At 40.3% G+C, this 22,137-nt stretch overlaps 1 protein-coding gene across 1 annotated transcript; it reads right to left on the reverse strand.

The window, feature by feature from the left end:
- Window positions 1-2,797: 2,797 nt before the first annotated feature.
- Window positions 2,798-18,675, reverse strand: LOC121540214 (zinc finger and SCAN domain-containing protein 2-like). The gene is made up of 6 exons (XM_045207673.1): window positions 18,442-18,675; window positions 9,097-9,166; window positions 8,762-8,947; window positions 8,109-8,354; window positions 6,194-6,281; window positions 2,798-6,029 (listed from the first exon to the last, which is right to left on the reverse strand). The coding sequence occupies exons 2-6, from the start codon at window positions 9,115-9,117 to the stop codon at window positions 5,410-5,412; spliced, it is 1,161 nt and encodes a 386-aa protein (XP_045063608.1). The 5' UTR covers window positions 9,118-9,166; window positions 18,442-18,675; the 3' UTR covers window positions 2,798-5,409.
- Window positions 18,676-22,137: the final 3,462 nt, after the last annotated feature.

Raw genomic sequence — 22,137 nt, forward strand, 5'->3', positions numbered from 1 at the left:
CCCCCGGCTGGTCTCATTTGTGATACTGCTATACCAGAAAAATACAGTTTTACTGTGTGTATTTTGTGTAGCATGGTGGATAAATCTTGTTCAGATTAGTTTGAACAAGTCAGGCATAAAGAGCCTGTGTTCAGTGTCACGTTGTTGGTTCATTTTAGTGACTAAAGTTTAGAAGCCCTGGGCGGCGCGACCACTCGATTTGGTTCTGTGAAACCAGACGAGGGGGGGAGCACCGGCCCGATCAAGGTAGAATTGTGATTACTTCACTTCAACCAGCCATTTACATCTCTTGGAGGTGCAATCTGCTGGGTTCTCTCTCTAATCTCAAGACTGATGGTCACAATTGTGCATTCTGTGAGTTTCGCTCTCCGGGACCAGGGTTTAGCAACCCCCGGTCTCATTTCTGATACTGCTATACTAAAAAAATAGTTTTACTATAGCAGGGTGATAACACCTTGGTCAGATTGATTCTGAACAAGTCAGGAATAACCCCTGGTGAGTAGAGCCTGTGCTGTGTGTTCGTGGTTCATGTTGCCCTCATCATGTTTTTGTTGATCTATTTTAGTGGCGATTTTAGCATGTAACTCTTGGTGGGGCAAACTCAACTTTCTTTTTAAATGCATGCCAGCAAAGCCACTAAACAATACATTAATTGCACTATAATGGTGACAAACGGTTCCCACAAACTGTTAGAGCCTACATAAAGCTGCCCCAACAGCAGAGCTTTCTTTTCAGCACCATGGAGTGAATCCTTACCACTGCTACATCTGGCTATCAGCGGAGCTTTGTCTGGCAGAGAAACAGTTCATTCAGCCTCATTTACTGCCTTTTTAAAAAACATAGCTGATATGGCTGACTTGCTTAAACAAATGTGGTTTCTACTGCCAATTGAGATGTACAAACTATGGCATAAGGGAACGATGAGCGGATAAGCCGCAATCCGTAATTTCGATTAAGACATTAATGAGCGAGCTAAGACGGACGTAGTCAATATAACTATTTGTTCAGCACTTTTCAGCGACAGAATTCAGAACACGGGCTGTTCTTACAGTATTCTCCCTGTACACCAAGTCAGAACCGTAGGATAAATAAAGGGGGCATTTAAGCAGACAATGAAAGCTCTTACAATATTCGATGATTATATTTCTCTAAAACAGGCTATAGGCTACATGTGCACCACAAAGTCAGAACAGTGAGGGGGAAAGGGACCAAATTATTAGGGTGAGGCACATGGGCTACTAACAGCTTACTAAACAACATACTTCTTAGCTACGGTATACATATCTCCCTAGCATATTACATAATTATGCAGCAGCATACGATACATTTTTGGACTCACCATGTTGTGCTGTGCTCACTTGAACAGGAAGGTGGCGCGGCTGTCCTTCGTGTGGGCAAATTTTGTCATCAAACTTTGTCATTCTCTGGATTTATGGTGCTTTCAAGACAACTGGGAAACAACGTCGAATCATGACGTCAGTGATCTTCAGGTCGGAGCTCTAGAAAGAGGGCTGAGTTCCCGACTTGGAATTCCGAGTTGGATGACCGTTCAAAACGTATTTTCCCAGTCGGAGCTCGTGTTGTGTAATGTTTATGTCCAATGGCCGATGAGCACCGATACGTTTTATCTATAATTTCTCTTCATATGACAAGGATTGAAAATGATTTTCCAGTAGATTATCGACTTGATTCATGATGATGACTGCTTGTCTAGCTTGCTAGCTAAGATTTTGAAAGTATAATGTCTACATGATCAGTCCAATCAAAGCTACGGTAGATATAACGTGATTTGACAATTTTATCTGTAGCCAATGACCTTGAGCCTTCTTGGATGGGCACTTCTTATGTAAATCTATGGCAGCACCCAAGGGGCTTGAATTTTCGAGCTCTCCCTATAGACTTAGAGAACATTACCAACCCCTACACTCTGTATTTTCCGCTGGCTGCCCCACCACCACAGAAAGCACCGAGCTAGGCTGAAACACCTGCATTTTGGAGCTGCCTTACTCAAGAAAGCAAAAAAAGAGACCATGTCTGTATGTGGCTTTATTAACTCAATGTTGTTTTTTGACATTGTTTGCAAACTGTTATGTGACACGTATTAATGCCAAAATAACATGCAAAACAGGCACATAAATATATATATATACACTACCAGTCATCAGTTTGGACACCTACTTATTCAAGGGTTTTTCTTTATTTTTGCAATTTTTTTTACATTGTAGAATAATAGTGAAGACATCCAAACTATGAAATAACACACATGGAATCATGTTGTAACCAAAAAAGTGTTAAACAAATCAAAATATATTTTATATTTGAGATTCTTCAAATTGCCACCCTTTGCCTTGATGACAGCTTTGCACACTCTTGGCATTCTCTCAACCAGCTTCATGAGGTAGTCACCTGGAATTTGAGGTAGTCACCTGGAATTTCAATTAACAGGTGTGCCTGCACTGAATGACGGGTCGCCACTGGTCTATTTTTGGAACTATGGTTCTATATTTGTGAATTGCCTTTCACTCTCCCCTATTAGATGTCTGCTTCTTTTGGAATTGTCGAACAAAGCTACTAAAACACGTGCCAAAATGGAGAAAGGATGGTGGTATGTGAAGGGCCAGCTGGGCGAATGGCTGGAGCTTTTGGTCGAAATATAAGATTAGGCTGAGAAGGCAGCCGTGTTTATATGTGAAATTTCTCTGACAGGGCAATAAAAATGTTTATGTGAAGCACTTGAGTTGGCTGACAAATTGGATGACAGTGATTAATTTTGAAAAGCTGTAAGGACTAGTTCAAGTGACAGTTACTAAGTTTTTTATTTGGTGAACATTGGTACATGGCTGATGTATTTTATAATTTGGGCCCATTACATATTCATCTCAAAATAACAGACATTTATAATATAGTAAATAAAGAATATCCAACAGAGATTGGTAATAAATATCTACAGTAAAACTTTAGAGTAAGACTAAAATACAAACTATGCCTTCCAATAATGATAAAGTTAAGTCGGCTGTGTCCTCCCTGTGAACAAAAGTTTTTTTTTTTTTGTTACCTGTTGGGAGCCACACTTGGGGCTCCGGGTTATAGAGTATATAAAAATAGGAGTATGTGTAATTTGAGACACTTATTGGATAATCCTGGGGTACGGAATGTTTTACTTTTAGGTGGACAAATTATATAGAAATTATAACTAATATGACTTTTTGTTTGGTAAAAAGGCTGTCATTATAAATAAGAATTTGTTCTTAATTGACCTGCCTGGTAAAATAAAAGTAAAATAAAAATATACAGATGACAGCTCAGTGCTGTGTACTTAAAATGTAATATATGGTGTTTATCCTGAAGGAGATCCATTTACATTCACATTTTAGTCATCTAGCAGATGTGCTTATCCAGAGTGGCTTACAGTAGTGAGTGCATACATTTTCATATTTTTTTTCGTACCGGTCCCCTGTGTGAATCGAACCCACAACCCTGGCTTTGCAAGCGCCATGCTCTACAAACTGAGCCACACAAGACCATATCTACATATCTAATGAAAAGGGGGTTTAACCTGGTACGAAACCAGGGAAAAAAAGGAAATCAATCATATCAAACATAGAGATAAGATACAGCAGACATGATTTGATTAGGGTTGGTACACCTCCACCCCTCAGAGCATAATGTAAACAGAGTTATGGTGATGTCCTTGGGAATTCAGTAGGGCCTGTGGAGAAATAACCCATAGGTTATGCTGAATGAAATTGAAAGCGGATACCTAGTCAGTCACACAACTTGAGTCACAGTGTTAGAAGTGCTTTATAGATGAGGCATGAGGAGAGGTGTTACCGTACAGGACAGTTCGTTATAAACGAATTGGCATCAGTAATATTGGACCTAATCACTAGGAGGGTCCCGGATATTTGGAGGGGGTCACTACAGAGTCAACTGATAACCATTGGGGCGGTGTGGTCAGATGATAAGTGGTATACATTTAATGCCGGATTCTGGGGGTAGTGTGGGGGATCTGACAGTAACTAACTAATGTAAAGCTATGCCTGTTTAATCAAGAACGGGAGACACATCTTGATGACTTATCATGTGTTTCTTGTTAAAGATTGTTGTATCCAGAATGGTAATATGTATTTGTAATGGTCTAATTCCTCTGATCATTTTCTCGAGGTGACGGCCATACAGTCCCCAGATGGTACCTATATGCATCAGATGAATTTGACCAGATCAGTGCGAGACCCCACCCCATAACCAGCTCAAGAATGGCATCCACAACTGCCCTGTCCCTCAACTACTAGCCTGAGCGAAGTAACCTGGGTATTCTGAGCCATCGACTGCCTGTCTCGCAGGGGTGCTGCATGTGTCCTGAGACTAAGCATTTTGGAGCAGGCATGGGGAGATCTTATCTAAACTTCAATCATGCTGCTGGTGTGTGGGAGAATCTGACGAGGCAGAATGTACAACAGGTGATTGTGGTGAAAGCTTATCTGGTTGGGGAAATACAATCTCCTGGACATTGATATCGGGACATCATCAAGGTCATCTCTAATAGTCATACATTTTATTTGTGCTGTTGTGAGTCTGAACGGTAAACTATTGGTAGAAGCCTGCCTGTAATTGATTTGGGATTGGCAACAATGTTTTTGTTTAAATGGCAGGTTGATTGTGGGGGTCTACACACTGTGAAATTTGTAGTAATCTATATGCATGAAGGCATCTGTGGTCATAGGGCGCAACATGTACGGTTATGTCTGCTTGACCAAAGGGGGGACTGTAAAGGGGAAATTAATTGATCAATTATTTTCCAGTAGTTTATTTACTGTTTATATGGATTGGTATGTAATAAGCATGATTGTATGTGTGGGAAGACGTTTCCCTTATTAGTCTACAATTATCTGTTGGAACTAAGTACTGATGTTCATACCTTTGACCTGTTTAACTGCCAATATCAAATGTCTGCCAGTGTTGAACGTTATGGTTCAAGTTTGACGCCAGACTGAGTCGAGGGCACACTGATAATGTATCTGTGACACTATGTGATTCTGTAGCAGCTGATATTGTGACTTCCTTCAAGCCTCTCTGGTATTTACAGGACATTAGGTTAATGTGATTAATATATAAGTGCCTCCTCAGAGAAGGCCCGTTAGACATTTTCTCTGTCTTAACGGGCAACTTCTTCCTGTTGCAATTTGTATTAAACCAGATTTATTTAGATTGACTTTATCTGCGACTGCTCTTCTTTTATTCACCTTGAAAATCCACATTACAGCTCACTCTGCTGCGTGTCCTTTGATGGTACGTCAATTCCCATTTCCTCTTACCAAATATTTCTCACATTGGAGGCAACTGAACGATTTCTCCCCTGTATGTGTCAACTGATGTACGGTATGGTCTCTGGAAAAGCCTAAACATTTGTCACACAGAGCACTGATAAGGCTTTTCTCCTTTGTGTGTTTTCTGGTGTGCTTTGAGAGCTTCCAGCTGGCCAGAGGACTTCTTGCACCTGTGGACATTATAGGGTCTATGTCCAGTGTGGGTCTTCTTATGTGTCAACTGATGTCTCTTAAAGTCTCTGGAAAAGCAAAAACATTTGTCACACTGAGAGCATTTATATGGTCTTCCTGTGTGGATCATTTCATGTCTAATCCGTTGGGATCGTTCTCCAAATCCTTTCCCACACTCAAAGCATTTATATGGTCTCTCCCCAGTGTGAGTCCTTCTGTGTGTTTTAAGTGATTCAGCGCAGACGTAGCTCTTCCCACAGTCTACACAGTGATAGGGTTTCTCCCCTGTGTGAGTCCTCTGATGCGTTTGCATAACATATTTATTGTAGAAGCTTTTGCCACATTGTGGGCAGGTGGCTGGGGTCAGCTGTACACTGTTTTCTTTTTTTGCTATGATTTCCCCAGACTTCAACATTGCAATGTAGTCTTTGGGGTGGTCCCTCTTGAGGTGCCCGTGGAAAAAGCGTTCTATGGTGAAGCCGAGCGCACATTGGGGGCATGGATAGAAGGAGGACACCCCTTTAGAGTCACCTAAAGGAAAGAGAGAAAAACATCAAATGAATTGCAGTTCTATTTCATTAAAGAGCTGTAGCTAATGAGCTAATGTAATACGATCATATCTCTACACAATAACTGCAATCCACCCCACCTATGTTACTCACTGATATCAACATTATTTGCTTTCTCATCTGTACCTGGTGTCGTCCCTGGATCCAATGATGTCCTGCTGCAATCTTCAATCTTCAATCCTACTGAAACGTCATGCTCATGGTTTTCACAGTCCTTTGAAGCAGAGATTAGGGTGAATTCAGTTGAGTCAGAAAGTCTTACATTCAACAATTACTAACTAGGCCCAGCACTCAAGCTAGTAGCTGCTCAAGAAAGCTATGCTTTGTGTTTGTGAAATCTTAACTTTATTATGAAGCTATAGGCTTAACGTGCGACTGAACGCACTGATTCCACGTTTTTCTGTTGCTCATTAAGAAAAACTAGATTTCAGTCTTGGAGGTTCAATGTGGCACAATTACTGATGTTTGTCCCGCATGATATACCATAGGAACAAAGCCAGTACCACTTCCTCAAAATAGTCAGAATGGATCTAAGATAACTCAAGAAATCTGGAATACATTTTTACAGAGGAGGTTTTAGTGGCCCAATTTTACATCTAGCTAAGGTGTTTGGTGCAGTATTTCTCACGTAAAAAAATGCGCTACGTGTTGCCTTATGAAAAAAAGTCCGAACCGATCTGCTGCGCTGCTGGACAGGTCTGTCTCACTAGGCAGGTTTCTATTGAACCAGTTTATTTGACAAAAGCAATGTCGCAAAAAAAATATTTGCGACATCTGTAATGAAAGCAACAGCTATAGGATAAAAGTTCTAAAGGTCGAGAACATTTATCCGTTCGACAGGGGTGAATTTTTCTTTTGTCAAACTTTCTTTATCGCGACAAATGAGGATGGAAACAGTGTTATTCGAATACATGATGATTGCCGAATAATTTTGAAGGTACACGTGAAGTCATCACGTGACGTAACTATAAAGCTCCACTCCACATTTAAATCTAAATGCCTACTGCTTTCTAAATGTATTTTTCAACTATACAAATAATTGTCTTGACTTTCAAGAATGCCTAAATTGCTTCGACTTAGTTTTCTGGTTTGCTTGATGCATGTTTCACCATCCAATTATTTCAGATCTACAGGAGTGCAAGCCTCACCATGGCACGGACCGTGGCGATGCATTGGCACATTACTAGAATATGGCAAATATGAGTAAATTCTTGCATTCTGTCCATGCTGGCTTTTGCGGGCTACCTGAGACATGAAACAGATAGGTGGGAGGGTATACAGGCTGTTGCCAATGTATTAATGCACAATTTTCCTAAATGGATAATGGAAACATTATTTGTATTCGACACCAGGCTTTTGCAAAACGTTATTTATTTTTTAGATGTGATTTCATTATGTCCAGCTGTTTTTAATCGACACATGACAGTTAAATGGAAACGCACAGTAGCAGGCAAATGTTGCATCTATTTTCTATGCAAACTTTCTAAATGTCGACAGGACAAGTTAATGGAAAAATAGCTAGAGTCTGTGTGTTCTGCTGTACGATTGGATAGAGCGCAATCACCGCAGCTCTTTATCCCGTGTTAGTGGGCATTGTCGATATCAAAACCCAACCCTCAAGTAAGTAATGACGAACTCTTGTACTCAAATCTCACAAAACTCAGTTTTGGAAGATACTGACTTCATGACCAAAACGTACCTACTGGCACTTTTTAGTCAATTTTGGCAATGGAATAAATGTTTCTGACTAATCTCGATGTCACATATGCTGTTTTCAACGAGAGAAATTGGTTCTCGAGTTCAGATCTGGTTTAAGTTTAGACATTTTCGCCACACCTACAGCCTACTTCTTGTATGTCAGTAGCGCACTCCAAATGCAGTCACATAGTCTCGTGGTTAGTTTTGTGGTTTGGTGCATACAGCTTATAATAGGTAAGGTGAAGAATGGTCAAAACAATTAGAGGAACGAAGAAACTTTTAGTTTGACCATACAAAACATCTCAAAGTGGCTATTTCACTGTTATTAAATGCTTAAACTCACCCGCACATTATCACTTTCCATCTCACTGTCCTCTGTATCATCTGTATCTGAGCATGATGATGATGATGATGGCGATGTTTCCAATGGTTCCCAAGGCACTGACACCTTCACAACATCCTCATCTTCTGACTTCAACCAGTCTTCATTCTCTTCTTCCTTCACTGTAATTAAGGCAACTTCCTCTTCATTTACTGGCAGAAGGGAGCATGTTTCCTCCTCTTTGACTGGGACTGGTGAAGGCAGCACCTTACACAGAGAAAACATCATTCATTTAATATCATTCAGTATCAAGCTTATATCATAAAATTCATGAAAACGCGGTCATTAAAGACATACATGTATGTAAAATTATATTCGTACTCCTGGATTATTTTACTTCTACCTGATGCCTTTCATGAAGGTTTTCGATTGCGTTCTTTTTTCCTTAATCGAAAACCTTCATAAAAGGCATTGGGTAAAGGTAAATTAATTTACGAATATGAATATAATTTTACATATAACTTAAATGACGCCCTATTCATGAATTTGGTGATAAAAGCTTGACGCCCATTCAAAAACAGTATGGGACTTGCACCAGGAAGCAGGCGGGACTTTTATAAGGTATAACTCTGGGCTTTGTAACTGGGCTTGCACAGTGTTGAGGAGCTACTTACCTTGCCTTTATGTCCACGCTCTTGCTCTGTGACTCCATGGATGTCTGAAACTGTGTCAAAGGAGGGATCTTGTCCATCAGTGTCTTCTTTTTTTAAAACCTGGGACGTTTCAACTCCTAATGGCATAGCTGAAATCTGACATTCTTCAGCCTCCTCTTTAACCTCACTCCAATGCAATGAGTGATCCTAGAACAGACCATGGTTGGTGTTAGAATAAACCATTTGATCAATAACACTTGTAGCTGATTGTTTTAGATATTGTGTAATTAAATTGTTGCTCATTTTGAAGAATGCATAACATTTGGCTCAACTTTCAAAAAGCTCTTCTGACTGACCAATTCTTTCACATCTCCCATATTGATCCATTGGATCCAATTTTCAGCAGATGATGATCATACTCGTGACCTGTCAATAACAAAACAAACCACCCAATTGTTGAGTTAGATCAAAAGGCTCAACAACAAAGCCAAAACAAAAGACAACAATGGCACCAATGTTGATGTTAGCTAAAGGGCAATTCCATGGTAATGGAATTTTGCTGACTCAGATTTTTCACTTTGAAATGTACACTACCAGTCAAAATTTGGACACACCTACTCATTCAAGGGTTTTTCTTTATTTTTACATTGTAGAATAATAGTGAAGACATCAACACTATGAAATAACACATGGAATCATGTAGTAACCAAAAAAGTGTTAAACAAATCAGAATATATTTTATTTTTGAGATTCTTCAAATAGCCACCCTTTGCCTTGATGACATCTTTACACACTCTTGGCATTCGCTCAACCAGCTTCATTAGGTAGTCACCTGGAATGCATTTCAATTAACAGGTATGCCTTCTTAAAAAGGTAATTTGTGGAATTTCTTTCCTTCTTAATGCATTTGAGCCAATCAGTTGTGTTGTGACAAGGTAGGGGGGTTATACAGAAGATAGCCCTATTTGGTAAAAGATCAAAGTCCATATTATGGCAAGAACAGCTCACATAAGCAAAGAGAAACAACAGTCCATCATTACTTTAAGACACGAAGGTCAGTCAATACAGAAAATGTCAAGAACTTTGAAAGTTTATTCAAGTGCAGTCGCAAAAACCATCAACCGCTATGATGAAAATGGCTCTCATAAGGACCGCCACAGGAATGGAAGACCCAGAGTTACCTCTGCTGCAGAGGATAAGTTCATTAGAGTTACCAGCCTCAGAAATTGCAGCCCAAATAAATGCTTCACAGAGTTCAAGTAACAGACACATCTCAACATAAACTGTTCAGAGGAGACTGTGTGAATCAGGCCTTCATGGTCGAATAGCTGCAAAGAAACCACTACTAAAGGACACCAATAAGAAGAAGAGACTTGCTTGGGCCAAGAAACACGAGCAATGGACATTAGACTGGTGGAAATGTGTCCTTTGGTCTGGAGTCCAAATTGGAGATTTTTGGTTCCAACCGTTGTGTCTTTGTGAGACGCGGTGTTGGTGAACGGATGATCTCCGCAAGTGTAGTTCCCATCGTAAAGCATGGAGGAGGAGGTGTTATGGTGTGGGTGTGCTTTGCTGATGACACTGTCTGTGATTTATTTAGAATTCAAGGCACACTTAACTAGCATGGCTACCACAGCATTCTGCAGCGATTCGCCATCCCATCTGGTTTGGGCTTAGTGGGACTATCATTTGTTTTTCAACAGGACAATGACCCAACACACCTCCAGGCTGTGTAAGGGCTATTTGACCAAGAAGGAGAGTGATGGAGTGCTGGATCAGATGACCTGGCCTCCACAATCCCCCGACCTCAACCCAGTTGAGATGGTTTAGGATGAGTCGGACCGCAGAGTGAAGGAAAAGCAGCCAACAAGTGCTCAGCATATGTGGGAACTCCTTCAAGACTGTTGGAAAAGCATTCCAGGTGAAGCTGGTTGAGAGAATGCCAAGAGTGTGCAAAGCTTTCATCAAGGCAAAGGGTGGCTATTTGAAGAATCTAAAATATATTTTGATTTGTTCAACACTTATTTGGTTACTACATGATGTGTTATTTCATAGTTTTGATGTCTTCACTATTATTCTACAATGTAGAAAATAGTAAAAATAAAGAAAAACCCTTCAATGAGTAGGTGTGTCCAAACTTTTGACTGGTAATGTATGTCAAACAAAACATATTAATTGCAAAGTTTAAGTAAATGTGTTTTTGTAAAATCTTCAATGGACCTTGTTAAAAGTAATTATTGTTCATCGAGTTGTATGGTTTGTTAAAGAACTGTGCAGATGCAGAATTTGTAACATAATGACAGTATGAATCTCTGTTTTTCTTATGTGACCAAGTTTTCCAAAAACATAAATATCTGCTCCGATTTACAATTCAAAAAAGTCTGCAGCAAAAAAATAACCAACATTGGTTATCAAACTACATTAAGGGTGTTTTCACATACAGTCCTCTTTAAAGTGAACTCTGGGGTAAAAATAAAAGAGCAAAATAACTGGATTCATTGTATTCACACTGCCCTTGACTTTGAATGAGGACTCAACTCTTTTGCAATTTCACTTCACCTATTTTGTGGTTCAAGTCCTCTTTGCATTCACATTGCTATGTTTAGAAAGGAACCAAGATTTTTTTCTAACATTCACTCAATACACTCTGGGTTTTTACAAAGTGTAGGACAAGCCATTCCATCAGAATGTGTTATCGGACAGCTAGATATACCTACTTACATTTTGGAAGCTAATTAACGTTTACATTTTAGTCATTTAGCAGACACTCTTATCCAGAGTGACTTACAGTTAGTGAGTGCATACATTTTCATACTGGCCCCCCGTGGGAAACGAACCCACAACCCTGGCGTTGCAAGCGCCATGACCCTCCAACTGAGCTACAGGGGACTAATAGATTGCATTTAGTTAAAATATGAGACATAATAATTGTAATCAGAAGATACTATTAACATGTAAATTTGATTGGAAACAGAATAAATTGCAATAAAAAATTATGCTGTAATTGAAAATTCTACAACCAAGGTAGGCTACTGCCCCTTTAAGAGCTAGAATAGACTTTGTACCCTATGTTGTGATTCTCACCAAATATATTGTCTTCTCACTCTATTCAAACCCCACAATTAATAAACAGCTTATGAAGCTCTATTAACCTATCGATCACATATTGCAAACAAATAATCTGAACGAAAAACTCCAGACATTTTGGATTTTCTGTGCGTCCTTGACAATCGCTAATCAATATCCAAAAACAGCACACATATTTATCCGCAAACCTGCACATCATCATTTTCTCTCTTTTGTGGCATCAATGTGAAGGTTTATGGTAGGGGAAACGGTGTTACAGTAGTCTAGTGTGTGGTGCGGGAATAATGACAAGGGAACCTGGGGAGCTTTGCGTTCACATTGTCCTAAAAAAGGAAACCGAACCGCAGAATTCAAGTGAACCGAACTCAGACCACCTCTCGAGATCGTCTCAGTTCAGTTCGCTTCGGGGGCTCTTTTGAGGTGTATGTGTTCCTTTGGAGTGTTCACACTGCACAAAAAATTAAGCTAACCGCACTGAGTTAACAAAAATTGTCTAAAAGGGACCAAGTGTGAAAACACCCTAAGTGAAGTGGATTAACACCCAGTAAAATAATGATATCATGGGTCCCTGATCTGTCCTACACAGAAATGCAAATTATGGATTTGAATGTCTTTCTATTCATGATGATGTAGCCTGAATAGTAGGTGCTTTTAGCAACGCAGGTGTATTTACATACTGTACACTAGCGTTGCTTTCATTGTATTGGGTTGCACAAAAACAATCTGTGGAAAGTCAGGAGTTAAATACAATTACATTTAAACTTACTGTGTCGGTGGACAGGACTGTTGGTCATTATGACAAGGGGGGAATTGAGACAAAATATCTAAAGGATTGTATAATTAGACTTTCCAAACGTGGGTCTGTTGTAGACCCACTTCCTCTCGGCTTATCTCATGTCAAAATAAAAGTAATCCACGTGCACCATATGTGGACCAAAAATGATTTACTTTTATTTTGACTGAAAATTATGTTTAATAATACAATCCTTTAGATATTTTGTCTGAAATCACTGGTCATAATGACCAAACATCCTGCCCACCAGCACAGTAAGTTTAAATGGAATTGTATTTAACTTCTTGCTTCCCACAGACTGTTTTTGTGCAACCCAATACAATTGAAAGCAATGCTAAGTGTATGTAAATACACCCGCGTTGCTAAATGCACATACCAGAATAGGTACACAGAGGTAATTTATGTTTTCATCAAGATAATGTCATCTTGATATGCTCTTATGAATATGCTCATGGGTCTTTATGCCGACAGAGTTTTCAAACATGTATCTAGTATCTTTGTTATACTGTACTAGCACCATCTTTGGTACTATTAGTAGGGATGTCAAAGGTTCAGGCTGCTGCACAGTCACTATGGAAGCTTTAGTCTAGAGTACATGGTTTTAAAAAATCTAATCATATTTTATTGTTCGCAAACCCATGTTTAGGAGATGTTATTGCGGGTGTAGCAAAATGGTTGTGTTCCTAGCTCCAACAGTGAAGTAATATTTAACAATACACACTAATATAAAAGTAAAATAATGGAATGAATAAATATTATGTCCGGAGTGTGTGTGTGTGTGTGTATATATACAGTTAAAGTCAGAAGTTTACATACACTTGTTGGAGTCATTCAAACTAGTTTTTCAACCACTCCACAAATGTATTGTTAGCAAACTATAGTTTTGGCAAGTCGGTTAGGATATTTACTTTGTGCATGACATGTAATGTTTCCAACAATTGTTTACAGACAGATTATTTCACTTATAATTCACTGTATCAAAATTCCAGTGGGTCAGAAGTTACATACACTAAGTTGACTGTGCCTTTAAACAGCTTGGACAATTCCAGAAAATTATGTCATGGCTTTTGAAGCTTCTGACAGGCTAATTGACATCACTTGAGTCAATTGGAGGTGTACCTTTGGACGTATTTCAAGGCCTACCTTCAAACCCAGTGCCTCTTTGCTTGACATCATGGGAAAATCAAAAGAAATAAGCCAAAACCTCAGAAAAACAATTGTAGACCTCCACAAGTCTGGTTCATCCTTGGGAGCAATTTCCAAACGCCTGAAGGTACCACGTTCATCTGTACAAACAATAGTACACAAGTATAAACACCATGGGACCACGCAGCTGTCATACCGCTCAGGAAGGAGACGCACTCTGTCTCCTAGAGATGAACGTACTTTGGTGCGAAAAGTGCAAATCAATCCCAGAACAGCAGCAAAGGACCTTGTGAAGATGCTGGAGGAAACAGGTAAAAAAGTATCTATATCCACAGTAAAACAAGTCCTATAATCGACATAACCTGAAAGGCCGCTCAGCAAGGAAGAAGCCACTGCTCCAAAACCGCCATTAAAAAAGCCAGACTACGGTTTGCAACTGCACATGGGGACAAAGATCGTACTTTTTGGAGAAATGTCCTCTGGTCTGATGAAACAAAAATAGAACTGTTTGGCCATAATGACCATCGTTATGTTTGGAGGAAAAAGGGGTAGCCTTGCAAGCCGAAGAACACCATCCCAACCGTGAAGCACGGGGGTGGCAGCATCATGCTGTGGGGGTGCTTTGCTGCAGGTGGGACTGGTGCACTTCACAAAATAGATGGCATCATGAGGAAGGAAAATACCTGACCAAGGCCCTTCTCCCCCGATTGCTCAGTTTGGCCGGGCGGCCAGCTCTAGGAAGAGTCTTGGTGGTTCCAAATGTATTCTATTTAAGAATGATGGAGGCCACTGTGTTCTTGGGGACCTTCAATGCTGCAGAAGTTTTTTGGTAACCTTCCCCAGATCTGTGCCTCGACACAATGCTGTCTCAGAGCTCTTCGGACAATTCCTTCAACCTCAAGGCTTGGTTATTGCTCTGACATGCACCGGCAACTGTGGGACCTTATATAGGACAGGAGTGTGTCTTTCCAAATCATGTCCAATCAATTGAATTTACCACAGGTGGACTCCAATCAAGTTGTAGAAACATGTCAAGGATGACCAATGGAAACAGGATTTGAGTCAATTTTGAGTCGCATAGCAAAGAGTCTGAATAGTTATGTAAATAAGGTATCTGTTTTTGTTTTTTTATACATTTGAAAAAAAATCAAAACCTGTTTTCTAAGCGCGAGAACATTTGTAATTGTCAAACGGCAGTCAAGCATCAATCATCATGTCACCAGAATAAGAACCTCTATATTTATTGGAAAGGAGCATCAAGATCATCATGCACTTTCACCACCCTGTGAAGTTCATAACTTATTTAATCTGTAACATAATAAACTGTATGGTTTCACTAGTCATAGTAGGAGGACCAGACACCATATCGCGTGACTCCAAGTTTACTTCGATTTGATGGTTATCTCAATATTTGTGCATAAAGGCGTTTCCACCACCATTCCTCGTGTAATTAATTTTACCAACACATACGTTGGTAAAATGTATAAAATTGTGCCGAAACTACCCGTTCCCGTCACAGCTGTTGTGAATATACAGTGGGGGAAAAAAGTGTTTGGTCAGCCACCAATTGTACAAGTTCTCCCACTTAAAAAGATGAGAGAGGCCTGTAATTTTCATCATAGGTACACGTCAACTATGACAGACAAATTGAGAAAAAGAAATCCAGAAAATCACATTGTAGGATTTTTTATGAATTTATTTGCAAATTATGGTGGAAAATAAGTATTTGGTCACCTACAAACAAGCAAGATTTCTGGCTCTCACAGACATGTAACTTATTCTTTAAGAGGCTCCTCTGTCCTCCACTCGTTACCTGTATTAATGGCACCTGTTTGAACTTGTTATCAGTATAAAAGACACCTGTCCACAACCTCAAACAGTCACACTCCAAACTCCACTAGGGCCAAGACCAAAGAGCTGTCAAAGGACACCAGAACAAAATTGTAGACCTGCACCAGGCTGGGAAGACTGAATCTGCAATAGGTAAGCAGCTTGGTTTGAAGAAATCAACTGTGGGAGCAATTATTAGGAAATGGAAGACATACAAGACCACTGATAATCTCCCTCGATCTGGGGCTCCACGCAATATCTCACCCCGTGGGGTCAAAATGATCACAAGAACGGTGAGCAAAAATCCCAGAACCACACGGGGGGGACCTAGTGAATGACCTGCAGAGAGCTGGGACCAAAGTAACAAAGCCTACCATCAGTAACACACTACGCCGCCAGGGACTCAAATCCTGCAGTGCCAGACGTGTCCCCCTGCTTCAGCCAGTACATGTCCAGGCCCGTCTGAAGTTTGCTAGAGTGCATTTGGATGATCCAGAAGAGGATTGGGAGAATGTCATATGGTCAGATGAAACCAAAATAGAACTTTTTGGTAAAAACTCAACTCGTCGTGTTTGGAGGACAAAGAATGCTGAGTTGCATCCAAAGAACACCATACCTACTGTGAAGCATGGGGGTGGAAACATCATGCTTTGGGGCTGTTTTTCTGCAAAGGGACCAGGACGACTGATCCGTGTAAAGGAAAGAATGAATGGGGCCATGTATCGTGAGATTTTGAGTGAAAACCTCCTTCCATCAGCAAGGGCATTGAAGATGAAACGTGGCTGGGTCTTTCAGCATGACAATGATCCCAAACACACCGCCCGGGCAACGAAGGAGTGGCTTCGTAATAAGCATTTCAAGGTCCTGGAGTGGCCTAGCCAGTCTCAAAATCTCAATCCCATAGAAAATCTTTGGAGGGAGTTGAAAGTCCGTGTTGCCCAGCGACAGCCCCAAAACATCACTGCTCTAGAGGAGATCTGCATGGAGGAATGGGCCAAAATACCAGCAACAGTGTGTGAAAACCTTGTGAAGACTTACAGAAAACGTTTGACCTGTGTCATTGCCAACAAAGGGTATATAACAAAGTATTGAGAAACTTTTGTTATTGACCAAATACTTATTTTCCACCATAATTTGCAAATAAATTCATTAAAAATCCTACAATGAGATTTTCTGGGTTTTTTTCTTTCTAATTTTGTCTGTCATAGTTGACGTGTACCTATGATGAAAATTACAGGCCTCTCTCATCTTTTTAAGTGGGAGAACTTGCACAATAGGTGGCTGACTAAATACTTTTTTCCCCACTGTATATTTTTTTATATGCTATGAATTTACTCACATAAAAACTGTGGATGGAAATGTGGTTCATGGCTATGACTGGCTGCAATCTATAGAAAGATATACAAGGCCAAAAGTATGTGGACACCTGCTCGTCGATCATCTCATTCCAAAATCATGCGCATTAATATGGAGTTGGTCCCCCTTTTGCTGCTATAACAGCCTCCATTCTTCTGGGAAGGCTTTACACTAGATGTTGGAACATTGTTGCAGGGACTTGCTTCCATTCAGCCACAAGAGCATTAGTGAGGTTGGGCACTGATGTTGGGCTTTAGGCCTGGCTCGCAGTCGGCATTCTAATTCATCCCAAAGGTGTTCGATGGGGTTGTGGTCAGGGCTCTGTGCAGGCCAGTCAAGTTCTTCCACACCGATCTCGACAAACCATTTCAGTATGGACCTCGCTTTGTGCATGGGGGAATTGTCATACTGAAACAGGAAAGGGCCTCCCCCAAACTGTTGCCACAAAGTTGGAAGCACAGAACAGTCTAGAATGTCATTGTATGCTGTAGCGTTAAGATTTCCCTTCACTGGAACTAAGGGGCTTAGCCCGAACCATGAAAAACAGCCCCCAGACCATTATTCCATCTCCACCAAACTTCACAATAACAGCACTTACAGTGGCCCGGGGTAGCTCTAGCAGGCAGAAATTTGACGACCTGACTTGTTAAAAAGGTGGTATCCTATGATGGTGCCACGTTGAAAGTCACGGAGCTCTTCAGTACGGGCATTCTACTGTCAATGTTTGTCTATGGAGATTGCATGGCGGTGTGCTAGATTTTATACAACTGTCAGCAGCGGGTGTGGCTGAAATAGCCGAATCCACTCGTTTGAAGGGGTCCACATGTAGTGTATATAGTATACCCAAGTTCATTGAGGGTTGTCTGTTAGAAGAGCGCAAACGGTACTTGTCGCTGCTGTTATTGTCCCTGTTCCACTAATTTCAATATCGATGTGATTAATTTGGGCGCACTATTGATTATACAGTAGAACAAACTAATCAATTCCAGTTTTGAGTGACCATTTTGATAAATATTGGTGCGTGTGCAGTTTATAAAATTTAGCAAAATACAAGTAATCTGAAAAACGTGTGCGCGAATAACTTTTATGTATTGGTCTTCAGAATATCACAAATTTAAAAACAGTTTTATACTCGGCCATATCAAAAAGCCATGACAACAGGAAGCAGCAACAGTATAATTTTCAATGTATGTTTTAGCAATATAAATTGTATTTTACAATTTTTCTTCAACAGGATTCTACATTCAGTTAAAAACTACTGAATGAGTCCAAACACGTACTTTGATTGATTGATTTTGATGATATTAGTTCAATCGTGAAAATGTTAGTGTACGTGGAATTGCACTAACTAGCTTTCGTAGCTAACGTTAGCTATTCTAGATAATTAGTTCTAGCTGGCAAACATTTGGCTTTTATAGTTAGCTTATCAAATGGCAATATGATAAAGCTCATATGTTTAGAAAAATATACATGCAGAAAATATATTTACCTGTCTGTAGCTAGTTAACGTTAGCTACATGGATGCTTTTCAGAATTATCGGTGAGGGTCGGGGAAAAGCGGTTATGCCTAGAAGGGATACAGGTTTTGTCAAAATTGACTTTTCGTAGCAGAGTTTAGGGGAATTTACGCAGCAGGTTATAAAGATTAAAGTAGCAGATTAGGATCATTAGATTAAGGTTTGGAAAATAGTTGGGGTTAGCTAAAATGCAAAAATGTCCGTCAATTTGACAAAAGCTGTATCCCATCTAGACATGACCTGGAAAACAAGGGTAAAAATATATCTGTATATAATGACGAGATGCTCATATCTCCGCCCTAATAATGGGAGTTGGTTGTCCCAACGGCGGGAAGGCAGTAGACAAGCTTAGGTCCAAAATAAACCCATAGAAACGCATTGGGCTTATTTTTGGACAAACGTTTGCGAGAGTGAAACCTCTCGCTTCGCCTCTTCCTCTCTGGGGAAAAGTGTATTATTTCACATACGGAAACTCGAAAATACCATTATACCACCGAGTTTGAAAATACTTTCCTATTTTACTGCGAAGTGCTGGGCATAAATGAAAGTGAATCCTACTGCCCTACATTTGTCACAGAACGAAAAGGCCCGTGAATGATTTAACTAGAGACCAATGTACGAAGAAGAACAGACTTATAATGAGGTGGTCTTTTATTACATGATATATACACTGAACAGAAATATAAACACAACATATAAAGTGTTTCTTGAGCTGAAATAAAATATCCCAGAAATGTTCCATATGTACGAAAGCTTATTTCTCTCAAATGTTGTGCACACATTTGTTTACATCCCTGTTAATGAGCATTTATCCTTTGCCAAGATAATCCATCCACCTGACAGGTGTGGCATATCAAGAAGCTGATTAAACAGCATGATCATTACACAGCCATTGAAGAGGAGTGGGACAACATTCCACATGCCACAATCAACAGCCTGATCAACTCTATGCGAAGGAGATGTGTCGCGCTGCATGAGGCAAATGGTGGTCACACCAGATACTGACTGGTTTTCTGATCCATGCCCCTACCTTTTTTTTTAAAAGGTATCTGTTTTCCCAGTCGTGAAATCCATAGATTAGAGCCTAATTTATTTATTTAAATTGACTGATTTCCTTATATAAACTGTAACTTAGTAAAATCTTTGAAAATGTTGCATATTGCGTTTATATTTTTGTTCAGTATAATTCATATTATGTTCTTTATTGCCAACCTCTGACACCTACACACTAGATCATATCTGTACTTCTACATATGGAGGTGCATTACAACTTTGATCTAATGCCCTTACACAGACTCATTGGTGATTTTTTAATTTCTGCTCTGATTACCACAGTTAGAGAAGACAAGTGTTTTGGTTCAATGGTGGATGAGGAGATTTTCAGGTAAGCCCCTCTGAAGAAACTCTTGTCACACTGCGTGCAATGAAACCGTCCACTGACCATGGATATACCCTCTCACGTGGGAAAAGTGTGTCGCCAAATAGGGACAGACACAGGTCTTTAAATAAGGCTGTGTTTAGACAGTCAGACCAATTCTGGGCTGGATGTCCTTTGGGTGGTGGACCATTCTTGATACACATGGGAAACTGTTGAGCGTGAAAACCCCAGCAGCATTGCAGTTCCTGACACACTCAAACTGGTGGACCTCCCACCTAGTACCACACCTGACAGCAATCACCCCCTCTCGAGAACAGTAGTCGTATGCTCCACGCCCTAGCTTTGCAAGCTCCTTGTCATCAATTGCAGTTGTTCCACCTGTGCATTTTTTTCTCACAGCGCAAATACACCTCACACCCAGTCTGGTCTGCAGGAACTTGACCAGGTCAAAACTGGTGAGGTAGTTGCCACAAAAAACAATAGAGGGTGGTGACAACCTTGGTACCAAGCAGAGGATTCTGATTGTCTTCAACCAGACCAATGTTGAGAAATGTTGTGTTCCCTTGGTACAGTAGCAGGTCATGGATAATAGCTGAAGAACTGCCCCGACAGAACAACTTAAAAACATATTTTTCTGGTTGTTTCGATTTGTACTGACGAAGGTACCCTGCTTTGGTGCCTTTGTAAGCTACCATGACCAGCTATGCTCTGCCTGTTGGTTGGTTGTATGAGGAGACGCAGCATGTCAAAAAGTGGTTGGATCTTTTAGAAACGGTCAGGACTGTAATTACTTTGCATGAAGTGAAGAAACCTGCGGAGTGACTGGAACCTTCTCACAGACATGGAATCTGCTAGGGTGGGAAGCGAGAGTCAGAATGCCAGTAGTCCACAAAGGTTGGAAAGTCAAAAACACCCATGTAGAGAAGCATATACTGTAGCCTACAAGAAATCATAAAATCGCTCCAGGGTTTGTGTTGATTGCAGATCCAGTCCTGTTGAACCGAGTAAATGTTTGTCTCCTCAACAATGTGTGCAATCACCTGATCAGTGAAAAACATGTTGAAATATTCATAGGGGGATTGAACACACTAGTGCCACAAACACTGGATCTGGAACCTGGAAGGGATCAATGTCTGTCTTCTTCCAAAGCGCCTGTCTTGGCTGTGTTTTCATGGAGCTAGATTTACAAGGGCTTACAAATGTGTCAAGATTGTGGTTGTGTGTGTATGTATGAAACACTAGAATTGTGTTTCTGCCTTTTCTCTTCTTTCTCTTGGGAGACTGCAGTTTCAGGGTATGGGGAAGCATTTCTGTCTGTCAGTTCAGAAGGGGACTCGTCTTCCTGATATCCTGGTTTTGGAATGTACTGTAGCTCATCATCTTCTGAGTCATTTAGGTCCTCCATCTCTGACTGGGGGACCAGTGGTAGAATGGCCTAAGCAGCTCTTGGCCTTTTTCCACTGAGGGATTTTATGTCCATGTGCTATCAGAGAAAAAACATGACATTTTCCAATGCATCCATAAACTATTGTTATGATGCCCATTGACAAAGGCAAAACTAAAGAGATAATTCGCATCAACCTAAATCTACAAAAAATCTCAAAGTGTTTTATTTCACTCAGTCTATTATTAAATGCTTAAACTCACCCGCACATTATCACTTTCCATCTCACTGTCTTCTGTATCTGAGCATGATGATGATGATGGCGATGTTTCCAATGGCTCCCAAGGCACTGACACTTTCACAACATCCTCATCTTCTGACTTCAACCAGTCTTCATTCTCTTCTTCCTTCACTGTAATTAAGGCAACTTCCTCTTCATTTACTGGCAGAAGGGAGCATGTTTCCTTCTCTTTGACTGGGACTGGTGAAGGTAGCACCTGACACAGAGAACATTTACTTTTATTTAACATTTATTTTTACAAGGAGTCATGCTGAGACCAAGGTCTCTTTTACAGATGAGCCCTGTACATACATCAATACACATCTATATCCACTATATACATCAATATGCACATCAATATTCACATCAATACATGCAAAACAAAACACAATCATTAAAAACAGACATTCTTCAGTAAAAAGGTCTTCAATCAGCCTTTTGAATTGCCCTAGAGGCACCAATTCAGGCACCAATTCATCCCATTATTAATTCAGTATCATTCCAACATAACTCTGGGGCTTGGACTGTGCAGTGTTGAGGAGTTAGGCTACTTACCTTTACTTTGAGATATGTCATGCCTTTATGTCCATCCTCTTGCTCATTTAGTATCATTTTAACAATAACTG

Source organism: Coregonus clupeaformis, chromosome 26, assembly GCF_020615455.1.
Source record: "Coregonus clupeaformis isolate EN_2021a chromosome 26, ASM2061545v1, whole genome shotgun sequence".
Taxonomy (NCBI): domain Eukaryota; kingdom Metazoa; phylum Chordata; class Actinopteri; order Salmoniformes; family Salmonidae; genus Coregonus; species Coregonus clupeaformis.

What these genes read in the sequence shown, in the direction of transcription:
- LOC121540214 (XM_045207673.1), bottom strand. Translation starts at nt 9,117, where the DNA reads ATGGGAGATGTGAAAGAATTG. An exon ending in TGGAAAGTGATAATGTGCGG is followed by an intron (nt 6,282 to 8,108) that starts GTGAGTTTAAGC and finishes TCTGCTTCAAAG; the next exon opens with GACTGTGAAAACCATGAGCA. An exon ending in GGATCCAGGGACGACACCAG is followed by an intron (nt 6,030 to 6,193) that starts GTACAGATGAGA and finishes TCTTTCCTTTAG; the next exon opens with GTGACTCTAAAGGGGTGTCC.